This window comes from Elephantulus edwardii, unplaced genomic scaffold (genome assembly GCF_000299155.1).
Source record: "Elephantulus edwardii isolate Elephantulus edwardi_28Jun2011 unplaced genomic scaffold, EleEdw1.0 scaffold00363, whole genome shotgun sequence".
NCBI lineage: Eukaryota > Metazoa > Chordata > Mammalia > Macroscelidea > Macroscelididae > Elephantulus > Elephantulus edwardii.
The window spans coordinates 1,528,752-1,546,156 of NW_006400113.1; the positions used below are offsets into that span (position 1 = coordinate 1,528,752).

The window sequence follows — 17,405 nt, forward strand, 5'->3', positions numbered from 1 at the left end:
GAGCGGAGTTTAGGGCTGTTGTACATAGGGTCGCTATGAGTCGCAGGCGACTCGATGGCACATAACAACAACAACAACAACAACATATATAAAGACAAAGTGTTATATTCTCAATTAAGTGATAAAATTAAACTGCCATGTATCTTAAAAGCTATTTTAAGAAAAGTTTGAAACACAATGCATACACATTTTGTTTGCAAACAAACATAAAAGAAAAAGAAAATGGGAAAAAAAACTGCAGTAAATTTTTATTAATCCTGGATATTTACATTAAATGTCAGTCTGGGGAAGAATAATAAAAGTGATTAGCAAGGTATAGCTAAAGTATTAACTTACTGTTGTTACGTGCCATTGAGTTGCCTGCAACTCTTAGTGTCCCTACATATAACAGCCCTAAACGCTGCTCTATTCTGTGTCAATCTGTCTCTGACACACCTACCCCCATTAAGCTCATCACTGAAACAATCCATCTCATCAAGGTCTTCCTCTCTTGTGCTATCCCTCTACCCACCCAAGCATGACATCCCTCTCCAAGGACAGGTCCCTCCTTGCAACATGTCCAAATTATGTGAGACAAAGCTTCAGAATCCTTGCTTCAAAGGAGCAGCCTGGTCTCACACTCTCTAGGATGAACCTGTTTGTTCTCCTAGCAGTTCATGGTATATTCAATACTCTTCACCAGTACCAAAGCTCAAAGGTATAAATTCTCCTTATACCATGCCGAGTCACTGTCCATCTTTCTGACGTATAGCAAGTAACTACAAAGCCCATGGCCTGGGTCAGGCACACCTTAGTTTCCTCCAGACCAACACTGTTGCTCTTCAGTATTCTGGAGAAGACTTTCCCAATGCAATTCATCTTTTAATTTCCTGGCTGCTGGTACCAACAGTGTTGATTGTGGAGCCAGGCAACTAAAGCTGTTAACAATCTCAATCTCTTCACCATCTATCATGATGCTGCCAATAGGCTCAATGGTAAGAATCTTTGTTTTCTTGATGTTAAACTTCAATCCATATTGAAGGCTATATTCCTTGACCTTCTGCAGCAAATGCTTCAGGTTCTTCCCAGTTTCAGCAAAGCAGGATTGTGTCATCTGCATAACGCAGACTGTTGATGAGTTTCCCTCCAATCCTAATGCCACCCTTCTCCTCATACATCCCAGTTCTGCATCTAGATTGAAAAGGTATGAATATGACACATTCCTAGCTTACACCCTCCCCAATTTTGAACCATGCAGTGTTTCCTTGCTCTGTTCTGACAACTGCTTCCTAGTCCAAATACAGGTCTTGCATAAGTACAATTAAGTGTTTTGGGATTCCCATTCTTCTCAGAGTCAGCCAAAGCTGCTTGTGATCCACACAATCAAAAGCCTTTGCATACTTCACAGTTTGCTGTGAATTACAGTCAAATGCCTTTACATTGTCAATGAAAAGTATTAAATAGATACTGCTATTTAGGGGGAGGAGGACTTGAGGTGTTTACTGCAGAAGGTCAAGGAATGCAGTCTTCAGTATGGATTGAAGCTCAACACCAAGAAAACAAAAATTCCCACCACTTAGTCAATTGGCAGCATTGTTATTTCAACTTGCTTGGTTCCACAAACAACACCCGTAGCACCAGGACTCAGAAAATCAAAAGACAAATTCCATTAGGAAAACCTGCTGTCATGAACCTCTCCAGAGTGATAAAAAGCAACGATGTCAGACTCAAGACTAAGGTGTGCCTGATCTAAGCCATGGTCTTCACAATTACTTGCTATGCATCAGAGAGCTGGACAATAACTAAGGATGACAGAAGGAGGATCAATTCCTTTGAGTTGTGGTGCTAGAGAAGAGTTTTGAACTTATCATGGATTGCCAAGAAAACAAACAGGTCTGTACTAGAGAGGGTCAAACCAGGCTGCTCCAGCCTTGGAGGCAAGTATTTTGAAGGTCTCTCATATACTTTGGGCATGTTTCCAGGAGGGACCAGTCCTTGGAGGACACAATGTTTGGAAAGCTGGAGGGACAGCACAGGCAAGGAAGACTCAAGATGACATGAAGTAACATAGTAATTGGGATAATGGGAGCAGGAGTGTCAGAGGCAGTGAGATTGGCTCAGGGTTCTACAAGGTTGAGAGCTGTTGTACATAGGGTCACGATGAGTTGCAGGGGACTCAGTGACACAGAACAACAACTTAATACTTTTCCCCAAGAAAGCACTTTAGTAGCTCCAGCTTTTCCGCATTGAACTCATGAGGTCCATCACGTAATTCAGCATTTTGTAGGCTTTCATGCAGGATGAGTTCAAGTTTACACATCTCTTCAATTTATACATTCTGATTTATAAGGATTCTCATCTCTGAACTTTTACATCTAAGGCTATTAACATGAAATGGAGGCTGGTGGCGTGAACCAGAAGGAGTATGATAAAAACATTAAATGCAAAAGATATCCCAATCAGAAAAGATAAAGTGAAATTATCTCTATTCACACATGACACAATTTTACTTAAAAGAAAATGTCAACTAACCCATCAGAACTAATAAATGAATTCAACAAACTTGCCAGGTACAAGCACAGAAAAGTCAACTGCATTTTTATATAAAAAGATTGTTTGGCAAAGGACAGTCTGTAAAGAAAATAACTGTTTATTATTTTTAATAGTATCTGAAAGAAAAAACACTTAGGAATAAATTTAGCAAAGGAGGTAAAAAAACAGTATGCTGAAAACTAGAAAATACTGGTAAAAGACACTACTGCACTCATCTCACAGACATTAAGTAGGAAAAGACTCAGAACTGGTCTCTAGCAGGTTTTCAGAGGCTGTAAATCACACAGGGAGAGACTGCTCATATTTCTACAGAGGAGCCACTGGTAGATTCGAACTGCCTTCGTTTAGGGTGGGTAGAACAACACTCAGCATGCTAAGAGCTACCCTATAAAAATATCAAGTTTATTTTGCAGAAATAAATGTCAAACCTCAAATTCACATGAAATTGCAAGGGCAACAATAACCCTGAAATAAACAAAAAAGTTGCAAGGCTCATATTTCCCAGTATCAAAACAATGAAACAGCTACAGTAATCAGGAGTGGTACTAACATAAAAATATACATGCCTACAAATGGAATAATAGTCTGAGTACAGAAATAAACTCATGCATCTATGGTAAAATGCTTTAACACATATGCCAAGTTCATTTAACGGGAAAAGAATGGTTTCATAGATGAATGGTTATTTGGGCAACTAGATTTCTAGGCAAAAAGAATGAAGTTGCATACCCCATTATTGCCACCTTATACTATAATAAAAATGAACTCAAATCAATGTCCTAACTATGGGAACTGTTGTTGATGCTATGTACTGTCAAGTCGGAACTGACCCCATAGCTGATCCTCCAGTGGGTTTTCAGAGAAAATAAATCACATGGGAGGAGACTGCCCATCTCTCTCCTGTGGAGTGGAGTAGCTGATGGATTCGAATCATGTGCCTTTAAAATGCAAGCAGAGTGACTAGGCCACCAGAGCTCCCTAAAAATATGAGAACTAAAACCATATAAATCTTAGAATGAAACAAAGGGGTAAATCTCAAGACTTTTGCATTTGACAATGGTTCAGCAGATATGACAATAAAAGTACTAACAACACAAGAAAAACTAGACTTTATAAAAATCAAAACCAACAGACAAAATAAAAGATAATATTTGGTAATCGATTACCTGATAAGATTTTAGCATCTAGAATAAAGCATTTTTACAACCCTTTAACAAAAACACAAACAACTCAACTTAAAAACTGGACAAAAGACTTAAACCGATACTTCTATAAAAAAGATATGCAAATGGTCATTAAGCCCATGGAAAGATGCTCAATAATACTAATCATACAAATAAAAACCACAAAAAAATGAGATGTCACTTCATTTACAATGACATGACACTTAAAAGGGAAACAGAAAATAACATGGCAGGCCAAGAAGTGCAAAAATGGAACTCTCACAAATTGCTGATTGTTGTTGTTTGTTGTTATGTGTCGTTGAGTCGCTTGTGACTCACAGTGACCCCATGTACGAGAGCCCTAAACCCTGCTCTATCCTGTGCCAACCTCGTCTCCGACACACTCATTCCTACCACCCCAATCACAGAATCGATCCATCTCAGCGAGGGTCTTCCTCTCCTGCACCGTCCCTCCAATCTCCCAAACATGATGTCCCTCTCGAAGGACCAGACAGTCCCTCCTTGCAACATGGCCAAAGTATGTCAGACGAAGCTTCAGAATCCTTGACTCCAAGGAGCATTCTGGCTTCACCCTATCCAGGAAAAACCTGTTTGTTCTCCTAGCAGTCCATGGTATATTCAACACTCTTCTCCAGCACCACAGCTTAAAGGCATCAATTCTCTTTCTATCATCCCTATTCACTGTCCAACTCTCCGATGCATAGCACATAACTGTAAAGACTACAGCCCGGATCAAGCACACTTTAGTCTCCAGCTTGATGTCGTTGCTCTTCAGTATTCTAGAGAGGTCCCTCAAAGCTGACTTTCCCAGTGCAACTCCTCTCTTGATTTCCTGGCTACTGGTACCAACAGTGTTGACTGGAGCCCCAAGTAACCTAAAACTGTTGTTAACTATCTCAATCTCTTTACCATCCATACTGATGCTGCGAGTTGGCCCAGTGGTGAGAAACTTTGTTTTCTTGATGTTGAGCTTCAATCCTATTGAAGGTTGCAGTACTTGACTTTCTGCAGCAAGCACTTCAGGTCCTTCTCAGTTTCAGCAAGCAGGGCTGTGTCATCTGCATAACACAGGTTGTTGATGACTCTTCCACCAATCCTGATGCCACATTTCTCCTCGTACAGCCCAGCGTCTCGGATGATCTGTTCTGCACACAGATTGAAAAGGTATGAAGACAAAATACATCCCTGACGGACCCCTTCTTGATTTTGAACCACGTAGTGTCTCCTTGCTCTGTTCTGAGACTGCCTCTGGTGGGAAAGTAAAATAATGCAGCTTATGGAAAACAGTTTGGTGGCTGCACAAAAAGTTAAATAAAGAATTACTACATGATCCAGGACTATCATTCCTAGCTATATATGTAAAAAAATTAAAAGCAGGACACAAAACAAATAAATTTTGTACACAGTGTTAGTAGTTGAGCCTCTCAGGTTGGAAGGCACTTAATTAAAAATGAGGACAAACAGCTTCAAATATCCACTGGAAATTGTTGTTTGTTGTTGTTGTAGTTATGTGCCATCAAATCGCCTGCAACTCACAGTGACCCTATGCACAACAGCTCTGAACCCTGCTCTATCCTAAACCAACCTCATTGTCTCCGACACACCTACTCTCATTATCCCAGATACTGAGTCAATCTAATTCAATGAGGGTCTTCCTCTCTTGTGCTCTCTCTCCATCCGTCCAAGCAGGGTGTCAAGGATTTGTTCCTCCTTGCAATGTGTGCAAAGTATGTCAGAAAGGGCTTCAATATCCTTGTCTTAAAAAAATAAAATAAAATAAAAAATCCTTGTCTCCAAGGAGTAGCCCGATTTCACCCTATCAGGACACAGATCTGTTTATTCTCTTAGCAGTCCATAGTATATACTCTTCTCCAGCACCACAACTCCAAGGCATCAACTCTTCTTCTATCATCTTTAGTTATATTGTCCAGCTCTCTGATGCACAGCAAATAATTGTGAAGACCATGGCCTGGGTCAGGCACACCTTCATCTCTGGACTAACATCACTGTGCTTCAGTACTCTGTAGAGGTTCCTGCTGGCAGATTTTCTCAATGCAATTAGTATTTTCATTTCCTGACTGCTGGTACCAAGCATGCTGATTATGGAGCCAAGCAAGATGACGTTGTTAACAACCTCAATCTCTTCTCTGGTTATCATGGTGCTGCCAACTGACCCAGTGGTAAAAATCTTCGTTTTCTTGATATTAAGCTTCATTTGAATTCAAATCCATTTGGAGGCTGCAGTCCTTGACCTACATGAGCAAATGCCTCGGCTCCTCAATTCTACCAAGCAAGACTGTGTCATCTGCATAATGCAGGTTGTTGATGAATCTTCCGTCAATCCTGATGCCATCTTCCTCTTCATAAAGCCCAGCTTCCCAGATGATCTGTTCCACATACAGATTGAAAAGGTATGGAGATAAGGATGCATCCATCCCTCACGTATACTTTTCCTGATTTTAAATCTTGCTCTATTCTGACGACTGCCTTCTGGTCCAAGTATAGGCTTTGCATAAGCACAATCAAATGTTCTGGGATTCCATTCTTCTCAAAGTTAGCCACAGTTTGTTGTGATCCACACAGCCAAGTAGAACATAGAATACACAAAGTATGAATCTAGGAAAATGGGAAGTTGTCAAAAACTAAATGGAATACACTAATATGCACATCCTAGACATTAGTGCATTGAGACTGACTTGTACTGACCATTATGAATCAGACAGTCATATATCTACTATACTGGGAATGATAAAGAAGAACGGTGTGGCATTCATAGTCAAAATATACACCAACCACTAAAGCTAAAGATGAAAAAAACTGACAGCTTCTACCAATTTTTGCAGTCTGAAATTGACTAAACATGTAATCCAAATGCATTCATAATTAACTGGTGACTGAAACACCAAAATTGGAAACAAAGAAGGCTAGAATTTGGAAAATAATGGCCTTAGTGACAGAAATGAGGCTGGAAATCACATGACTGAATTTTGTACATTCAATGATTTATTCGTTGCAAATGTTGTTTGCTATGTGCCATCGAGTCGCCTGTGACTCATAGTGACCCTATGTACAACAGCGCTAAATCCTGTTTTGTTGTGTGTTAATTGCACTGTCTCCGACACACCTACCCCCATTACCCCAGTCACTGAATCAATCCACCTCACAGAGGCTCTTCCTCTCCTGCAATGTCCCTCGACCCTCCCAAGCATGGCATCCTTCTCCAAGGATTGGTCCCTCCTTGCACGATGTCCAAAGTATGTCAGACAAAGTCTCAGAATCCTTGACTCCAAGGAGCAATCTGGTTTCACCTTCTCCAAGACGAACTTGTTCGTTCTCTTAGCAGTCCATGGTATATTCAATACTCTTCTCCAGCACCACAGTTCAAAGACATCAATTCTCCCTCTATCCTCCCTAGTCATTGTCCAGCTCTCTGATGCAAGTGATTGCAAAGACCATGGCCTGTATCAGGTGTACCTTAGTGCACATCAGTACTTTTCAGTACTTTGGAGAGGTCCCTAACAACAGACTTCCCCATCGCAATATGTCTTTTAGTTTCCTGATTGCTGGTGCCAAGAGTGTTGACTGTGGAGCCAAGCAAACTAAAGTTGTTAACAATCTCAATCTCTTCATCATCCATCCTGATGATGCTGCCAATTGGCCCAGTGGTAAGAATCTTTGTCTTCTTGATATTGAACCTTAATCCATATTGAAGGCTGCATTCCTTGTCCTTCTGCGGCAAACGTTTCAGGTCCTCCCCAGTTTCAGCAAGCAGGGCTATGTCATCTGCATAACACAGATTGTTGATAGATCTTCCACCAATCCTGATGCCACATTTCTCCTCATACAGCCAAGCCTCCTGGATAATCTGTTCTGCATATAGGTTGAAAAGGTATGGAGATAGGATGCATCCCTGGCATACACGCTTCTCAATTTTGAACCATGTAGTGTTTCCTTGCTCTGTTTTGATGTCTGCCTCCTGGTCCAAGTAAAGGTTTCACATCAGCATCATCAAGTGTTCTGGGATTCCCATTCTTCTCAGAGTCTGCCACAGTTTGTTATACACCTTTGCATAATCAATGAAACACAGATATATATTCCTCTGGTACTCCCTGATTTTAGCTAAGATTCATCTAACATTAGCTACAATATCCCTAGTACCATGACCCCTTCTAAACTTTTCTAAACACATAAACAGTAACTGTATACATGATTTCACATGACGGAATTCAGAAAAACCAGAATGACTACATCTGTGAAAAGATTCATTAGAGAAGTTCAACATCAGCTTTTAAAACCAGCCCAGGTATGGACTGTGGAACACATCATGCATTATTCACATGCAAGTTTAAATTGAACCTAAAAAACAAACAAACAAAAAATCAGAACAAGTCCACAAGAACCAAACTATAACCCCAAGTTTATCCCAAATGGACTTACATATCTCAAGAATAGATGTGATGCAACAAACATTAAACATGAGCTATTGGATGACTTCAAGGATATCATCCATGAAAAAGCAAAAGGTCAGTACAAAAACACAGAGAAGACAATGAAATTTGAAAATTACTATGATATATGCAAAAAGCTTGAGTTAAAAATCCCAAAAGGGAAGAATATACTAACATTTCTCAAGATGAAATAACAAAAGAACAAATTCAAGCCCCAAGCTGCAAGACTGAAGGATTCTCTGGAAAAAAATCTTGACTGATTCAGGAAGCATCAAAGTAAGATAGAATACACAGAGTTACTGTAACAAAAAGAATTAACTGATAGGATATTATTTTAGAAAGTAGCATATGAAAGAAAACATTCAAGCTATACTAAAGGCATTGGCAAAAAAATAGGGCTCCAAGAACTGATGGAGCCTTACTTATCGTTAGCATGTTTTAACAAACAAATGCAGAACTAGTCTATGCTCATTAGACTACGCCATGAAATTTGACGGATAATTACCTGGCCAGCTAACTGAAAGAGATTCAGATCTCCTTTTCCAAAAAAAAGGTAATCTAACAGAATATGGACATTCTCAAACAATACCATACCCAAGTAAAAACTTACTCAAGAATATTTAAAAATGGCTAAAACATTATATTGACAGGGATCAGCCAAAAATTCAAACTGACTTCAGAAGAGGCCATGACACCAGGGCTATCACTGCTAATCTAGTGTAGATTTTGGCAGGAAGAAAACACCAAAATAATGTTTATTTGTGTTTTACTGACTATGCACAAGCATCTAACTTTGTGGATACTAACAAATTGCTAACACTAAGAAAAATGTGAATCCTGGAACACGCAACGATGCTCAAGAGAAATCTACACCAAGAAGCTGCTGTCTGAAAAGAATGGAACACTGCATAGTCTAAAATCAGGAAAGGTTCAAAATTCAATCTATGTACTGAATAAACAGCACACTAACATGAAAACTTAAATAACTATCTAGAAAAGTAAACTATATAAACTAAAAAAAAATGTAGATTTGAGGATACCAAGGTCTGGAGAAAGGAGAATGGGAGTAACTGCTTATTCATACATAATTTCATTTTGTGGAGATGAAAATATTTTGGAAATAGTGATGAAGCTACACACACTGTCAGTGCAATCTACTTAATTGCATACTTAAAATTTGCTAAATAGCAATTTTTTTACAATTTATAAAAATTTTTAGCAGGAGAGAGAGAGTATGTGTATAAACTGTGTAACAGAAATTTATTGTCTTAAAATAGCTGTAAGAATTTGCAGGTGATAAATTATTTCTTCTTCTACAATGGAGTACTGTAAATTTACTTGACTGTCATTCATTGTATGAAATATATCCCCCATTACATACATCCGCATGCAATTTAAATAAAAGGAAAACACACACTACTTAAACTTACTATACAAGATATCTTCTATTTTCAATAGTGGCCACAAACCACTGAGCTACTTAAATGATAACTTTTAGTTTAAAAAATATTTCAACAACCATTCTGGAAAGCAATTTGACACTTCTTCAAAAGCTGAACACAGAAATTCCCTATGACCCAGCTATTCCAATGCCTGGAATATACCCCAAGAAAATAAGAACTGAGGCTCAAATGGAGACTTGTACACCAATGTTCATAGCAGCATTATTCGCCATCGCAAGAACATGGAAACAGCCCAGATGTTCAACCACAAACAGAGAAGTTATCATACATTTACACAATGGAACACTACACAGCATGCAGAAGCAATGATTTTATAAATTACTACCTAACTAAGGAGGGACTGAAGAGCCTTATACTAAGTGAACTAACTCAGTCCCACAAGGACAAATACTATATAAAACCATTATTGTAAAATGAGTATGAGGATCCAAGGAAGGGGAAGCAGAGGGGTGAGGATGGGGTGGGGGGTGAGTGTTAATCATAGGGTTGCACAATTCAATGGGAAGGATCTTATGTGAAAAGCAATGTACTTAAACTTTGTAGATAAATCAGTAAAAAAGAAAATTTTTAAAAATATTATTTCAGGAAATAAATCTAGAATTATTAAATCCTTAAAAACATCAGCTTGAAAGGAGCTCTGGTGGCCTAGTGGCAAGGAGCTGCAACTACAATCCCAGAGGTGCACGGTTCGAATCCACCAGATGCTCTGCCGGGGAAGGAGGGGCAGTCTCCTCCTGTTCCAGTCAGATCTGATTTGACGGTACACTCACACAAAAATAATAAAATTTAAAAAAAATAATAATAAATTTAACCCACTTTAAAAAAACAAAACAAAAAACCCAAACCATCAGCTTGGAAAAGTGCCCTGTTCTCTCTTCATCCTGCATGCCACCATTCTGTAACTTGATCCACTGTATATTCCAAACATTCACCTTAGTTCCCTGCCAGCAGAATGTTGTCAATCTGTCACAGTGATGTGAAGACACTCTGGATACATGTTACCACAGTAATGGAAGACTTTGGACTAGTATTAAACTTAACATACTCAATTAACTTTTGAAATTGAACTAAATCTTGCACATAAAATCTTTAAAGACCTAATTTCATTATGCTAAAGTGAATGCTTCATTTCTGCTTCCCAAATTTGTATTTCTCAATGACTGTAAAACACTACATAGGCTATTTCTTTCCATTTATGCATAGATAAATTAGAGGAAGATCTGGTGGCTTAGTCATAGATACCTGCTCTGCTAACCCATGTGGCTCAAATTCACCAACTACTCCATGGGAGAATGAAGGGTAATCTCCTCCCATGAGATTTACTGCCTCTGAAAACCCACTGGAGGGTCTGCTATGGATCAGATCGAATTTGAGAGCATATAACAACAAATGAGAGAATGAATAAACCGATCATCAAATCAGACCACATTTTCACGTTGAATTGCTAACATGGATAACTGGGTAACATGGGATGATGAGGCTCACCTTCAGCCAACGTCAGCGCCTCCATAATTTTAACAGGGAGAGAAGATCCAAATGTTTTCACATCATAGTTCATAGACTCATTTATGGAGTGATGCAGGAACATTCGTGTCGGCGTTCCCCTAAAGAGGAGGCCACATTACTTCATGCATAAGATAAATTTTCCATTATCCTATTACTTTTCATACATACAATTTTTTTAAATAATTTTAATGAACATTTACAGAGAATTTGGATTTCCATTCATTCATTGCTGCACTTCTCTACCCGCCCATTCCTCTCCCCCCCCGCCCCCCTCCAGTTAGCTCAATACATACAATTTTTAAAGATTTTTTTTTATAAGAAGAAGCATGACAATAGAAAAGAATACTGGCTTATGTATATTGTATAATTAAAAGCATTTTTCATTAAAAAGAAATGCCCCTGGGGCCTTAGAACACTTGCTTTCAGAATGTTACAGTCTAATCATTTAAACATGGGCCTCTAGCCATCTCAACTCTATAACTCCATTTCTTTAGCTGTCAAATACCCAGGCTGGACTAGATCAGTATTTTTCAAATGACAGGTTAGTCTGAGGGTCTCAAATCAACATTTTGGGGGGAAAAAGAAAGAGCATAAAGTGTCAGAGTTTATCATGTGTTGTCAAAAAGTTTAACAAACATTGGATCAGAAGATCAAGAAGCTCTTGTCTAGCTACAGAATTTTAAGAACTTATGAGATCTATATAACTAAGTACATATAGTTACCTACTCTTCAATAGCAGTTTATTTCAACAGCACTAGAATTCTATTTCCTTCTCACTCTTGTCTTCACATTTAGAATAAAATATAAAGTTGTCATTATAAAAGTTATCTCTTGTCAGGAGGATTAAATAAAGAGATACAGGCAGCCATGGCGTTCCAGTGTCAGCGAGACAGCTACAGCCCAGGAGTTCACCACTACCGTGGTCTCCTGCCATCCTGCAGAGTTGCAGACTGAAGGAAGTAATGGCAACAAGGTAGTAAGCGGTTTCCAAGTGGTGCTGGAAGACATGCTGCTTTTCCCTGAGGGCAGAGGACAGCCTGATGACTGAGGTACTATCAATGACATCAGTGTGCTGTGAATAACATGCCAGGGGTCCCAGGCTGATCATTTCACAGAGATACCCCTAGACCCCGGGAGCCAGGTCCAGGTCCGAGTGGACGGGGAGAGGAGGTTTGACCATATGCAGCAGCATTCAGGGCAGCATCTCATCACAGCAGTTGCCGACCATTTTTCTGGGTGGAAGACAACATCCTGGGAGTTAGGATGCTTCTGGAGCGTGACTGAACTGGACACTCCCTCTGTGACTGCAGAGCAGAAAGCTAGCATTGAGCAGAGTGTCAATGAAAAGATCTGAGATCAAATCCCTATGAATGTGTGAGAACTGCACCTGGACGATCCTGAGGTGGAACAGGTGTGAGGCCGGAGTTTGCCAGATGATCACACTGGACCAATGCTGAGTTGTTAACATCAAGGGTATTGATTCCAACATGTGCTATGGGACTCACATGAGCAATCTCAGTGACCTTCAGGTGATTAAGATTCTGGGCACTGAGAAGGGGAAAAAGAACAAAACCAATCTGATATTTTTGGATGGGTACCATGCGCTGAGGTGGATGGAGAGGAGTCACAGGACTGAAAAAGCCTTGACCGCTTTACTCAGCTGTGGAGTGGAGGATCACATGGAAGCAATGAAAAAGCTACAGAACTCAACCAAACCTCTGCTGAAGAACAACCTGAATCTGCTCAGAGACTTTGCTGTGCACACCGCTCACAGCCTCAGGAACAGCCCAGACTGGGGAGATGTGGTTGTATTACATAGGAAGGAAGGTGATTCTGAGTTCATGAATATCACTGCCAATGAGATTGGGACCCTCCTGTTTTTAACCGTGGGCGAAGAGGAAGATGCTGGGCTCTTCTTACTGGCAGGATCGGCTGAAGCCATGGAGAACCTGGGGCCTAGGGTGGCTGAGGTTCTGGAAGACAAAGGAGCTGTAAAGAAAGGTCGCTTTCAGGGCAAAGCCACCAAAATGAGGCAGCATGCAGAGGTTCAAGCACTACTGCAGGATTATATCAACACAGAAGAGTGCTGAGTGAGGGACGCCCTTCCTGGTGTTAGACAATAAAATAGTTTGACTCAAAAAATAGGTAGGTAGGTAGGGCGTTAGATAGATAGATAGATAGACAGACAGACAGATAGATAGATGGATGATAGACAGACACACACACTAAAAGTGGCTTTGATGTATGGTTCGTAGATAAAATGGTTTTGTTTCTTGGCAGAAGTTATTGTTTTTCCTTAAATGATTAAACACTTTTCTTTGAAAGAGCAATGGAAGAAGAAATTTTTTTATTCTTTTTTAAAAAATTTATTATTAATTTCAATGAAAATTTACAGACTTTGGACTTCCATTCATTCATTGTTCCACTTTCCTCCCCTTCCAACCCTCCCCCTTAGTACACTACCCTCTTGGAAAACCAAAATTCTTTCACTGTTATATAATCCTTCCCCACAGGTCCACTCCACTATACAGCCTTTGCTCTGGACTCCTGTCATGACAAAAATCCCTAATAATTTTCCCTCTTAAACACTTTTCTCCCTCATCTGTTTCAAAGCAGTATACATTATTGAACCCATCCTTCTCAGTCTCCTCCCAACCCTGAGGTCAGTCCTGCTTTACAACAGCAGGACCATACAGTATTTGTCCTTTGTGACTGAGATACTTCACTCAGCATAATGTCCTCCAGAGTCAGCCATTTTGAATATTATTGCATGAGTTCCTTGTTTTTCAATGCAGCGTAATAGTCCATTGTGTGAACATACAACAGCTTCTCTATCCATTCGTTTGTTGATGGCACTTAGGTTGTTTCCAACTCCTTGCTATTGTGAACAAAGCCGCAATAAATATGGGTGTGCATATATCTGCTTGGATGTCAGTTATGGTCTCTTTGGGGTATATTCCCAATATGGAATTGCTGGGTCAACTGGTATCTCTATTTGCAACTTTTTGAGAAAGCGCCATACTGCCTTCCACAGTGGTTGCACCATTTTACCCTCCCACCAAGAATGAATAAGGGTTCCAGTTTCTCCACAACACTGCCAGCATTTGTTGCTTGCTGCTCTGTTAAATTTCCCTATTTTGACTGGGGTGAGATGATATCTCATAGTTTTTTTTTATTTGCATCTCTCTTAGAACTAGGGATTTTGAACATTTCTTCAGGTGCTCGTTAGCCCTCTGAATGTTTTCCTCAGTGACGTGTCTGTTCATATCTTGTGCCCATTTTTCTACTGGATTATTTACCTTTATCTTGTTGTGGTGCTCAAGTATTTTATAAATTCTGGATATAAGTCCCTTATCTGATCTGTCATTACCAAATACTTTTTCCCAGTCTGTGGCTTCCCATTTCATCCTGTTGGAGAAGTTTTTGGATGTACATAGGCATTTGATTCTTCGAAGATCCCATTCATTTATTTTTATCTTCTCCTGGTTTTAGGTTTTTCAGGATACTTGGAAGACTGTTTATGTTGTGGATTAGGACTTCTAGCATTCTTCCAAGCTTTTCTTTAATGAAGTCCTTGGTTTTAGTCCTAGGTCCATGAGACACCTTGAGTTGGTTTTTTTATAAGGAGTGAGGTGTGGATCTTGCTTGACTCTTTTGCAGATACTTTTCCAATTTTGTGAACACCATTTGTTAAAAAGGCTGTCGTTTCCCCACTTAACTGATTTAATCTCCTTGTCAAAAATCAGAAGACCACAGACAGATAGGCTGATCTCTGGGTTCTCAATTCTATTCCATTGATCTATGTGTCTGTCATTGTACCAGTACCATGCTCTCTTAACCACCACGGCAGTGTAGTAGAATTTAAAATCAGGAAGTGAGATACCTACTACCTTTCTTCTATTTTTAAGGAGTGCTTTGCTTATTTGTGGCTTCTTTCCATTCCAAATGTAACTGGAGATTGCCTTTTCCATCACCTTGAATAATGGGATTGCTATTTGTATTGGGATTGCATTAAACATGTAAATTGTCTTTGGTAGTATTGCCATTTTCACAATATTGAGCCTTCCTATCCATGAGTAAGGAATATTCTTCCACTTCTCCAGCTCTCTTTTTGTTTCTTGTAGTAATGTTCTGTAATTTTCTCTGAATAGATCCTTTGTGCTTCTAGTTAAATTTACTCCCGAGTATTTAATCTTGTGATTAGCTATTGTGAAGGGTACTGTTTTTCTTAGCTCCGGCTCTGTATTCTCTCTGTCACTGTACAGAAATCCAACTGATTTTTGTATGTTTATCTTATATCCTGCTACCTTGCTGAATTGGTCCACTGTGTCCAATAGGTGAAAGAAGAAATATTTAAAAACAACTAAATAAATATGGTTTTCATTCTCTGACTTTTCTCAAAAACAGAATAGTGAAAAGATCAACACTTGCAAGAACACTTTTCAAAATCAAGGATCAAAAGTCAAATAGTGAATTAATTTAAAATTATTTCTCTAAGTATGGCAAAATTCTACCCATAAAATTTAGCCATGCATACCTACTATAGTGTTACTGTGTTTCCTGTAGTGGAAAATGCATTTTTGACAGATAAATTCAGATAAAATGAAAAAGAAATGGATATTATCTTCTTTTAAAGTTCTAGACTGATTATGAACACAGAGAGTGACAGTGTGGACTTCAATTCTACACTTGTACTTGGTTGTGAAATTACTACCTTTAGCCCATTCCTTGTTAATGTTGAGTGTCAATCAGTTGACTATTACTCATAGCAACCCTATGAACTAAAGAGCTGAACCTTGCCCTATCCTGCACCATCTTCATGAATTTTTTTTTTTTTATGCTCCAGACCACTCTTACAGTCATTGTGTCAAACTGTCCTGTTAAAGTTCTGGACCTCTGTCTCTTACCCTCCACTTCACCTTTCCCAACATGTAGTCTTTTTCTAAGCATTGACCTCTCCTGACAATAAGTTCAAAATAAGTGAAACAAGGGGATCTCTGGTGGCCTAGTGGCAAGAAGCTGCACTGCAATCCCAGAGGTGCACAGTTCGAATCCACCAGATGCTCTGCTGAAAAGGAGGCACAATCTCCTCCTGTACCAGTCAGATCTAATTTCAAAGTACATACACACAACATAATTATTTGGGGAGGAGGGTGGAGAGAATGGTGTGGCAATGAAGGAGTAAAAGCCCAAAATCCCTGTGAATGTTCATTGAAACTAATAAAATTTAATAATAATAAAAAATTTAAAAAAAAAAAAAGAGAGAAACAAAATTTTACCATTCTTGTCTATAAGGATGTAAGTAAGTTTGCATTTACTCCAAGATAGACAATGTTTTTCTTTCGATAGTCTATGGGATATTGTATACTCTTCTCCAGCCCCACAATTCAAAGACATTGATTCTTCTGTCATTTTTAATTATTACCCAACTTTTGCATGCTTAGGAAGTAACTGAAAATACCATAGTTTGGATCAAGTGCACTTGAGTCTAACTTGCATCTTTATCACAACAAATTTTCCCAGTTCAACATGTCTTTTGTTTACTTAACTACTATTTCCATGTTGAAAATTCAAGTAAAATGAGATAGATGACAACTTCAATCTTTTCTCCATCTACAGCAAAGTTGCCTATTTTTAGTTTCTTGACGTTGAGATGTAAGCCATATTGAAAGTTATAGTGTTTGTTCTTCTGCAGCAAGTGCTTTAAGTCCTCTTCACTTTACTGGAAATAAAATTGTGTCACCTGCATAGCACAGGTTTTGGGTTAGTCAATCTCCCTCCAATTCTTCATATGGTTCAGTTTCCTGAATGATCTGCTCAGTATACAGAATAAATAGGTTTAGAGAAAGGATAAAAACCTGAAATACACCTTTTCTGATTTTAAACAAGGCAGTGTACCCTTGTTCTGTGCAGACAAGTTTCTTGTTCTACATACAGATTTTGCATAGATATAATTAAGTGTTCTGGGAATCTCATTTTTCTCAATGTTAAGCCACAATTTGTTATGACCCACACAGTCAAATGTCTTTGCATAAAGGACAAATACTGCATGGTGCCACTGTTGTAAAACAGGACTGACCTCAGGGTTGGGGAGAGACTGAGAAATATGGGTTCAATAATGTATACTGCATTGAAACAGATGAGGGAAAAAACTTTAAAAGGGATATGTTATTAGGCCCACACAGTCAAACGCCTTTGCACAGTCAATGAAACACAGATAGACATTCCTCTGGTATTCTCTGCTTTCAGCTAAGATCCATCTAACATCAGCT

The 17,405-nt window shown here is 39.1% G+C and overlaps 1 protein-coding gene and 1 pseudogene across 1 annotated transcript in view; one reads left to right on the forward strand and one right to left on the reverse strand.

The window, feature by feature from the left end:
- Positions 1-17,405, reverse strand: part of NUP133 (nucleoporin 133kDa) — a 112,479-nt gene that overhangs the window by 92,089 nt on the left and 2,985 nt on the right. The window contains exon 2 of the mRNA XM_006902066.1: positions 11,113-11,231. Coding sequence (XP_006902128.1) covers positions 11,113-11,231 — 119 coding nt within the window. The remainder of the gene's footprint in view (positions 1-11,112; positions 11,232-17,405) is intronic.
- On the forward strand, positions 12,001-13,223 carry LOC102849746 (annotated as a pseudogene).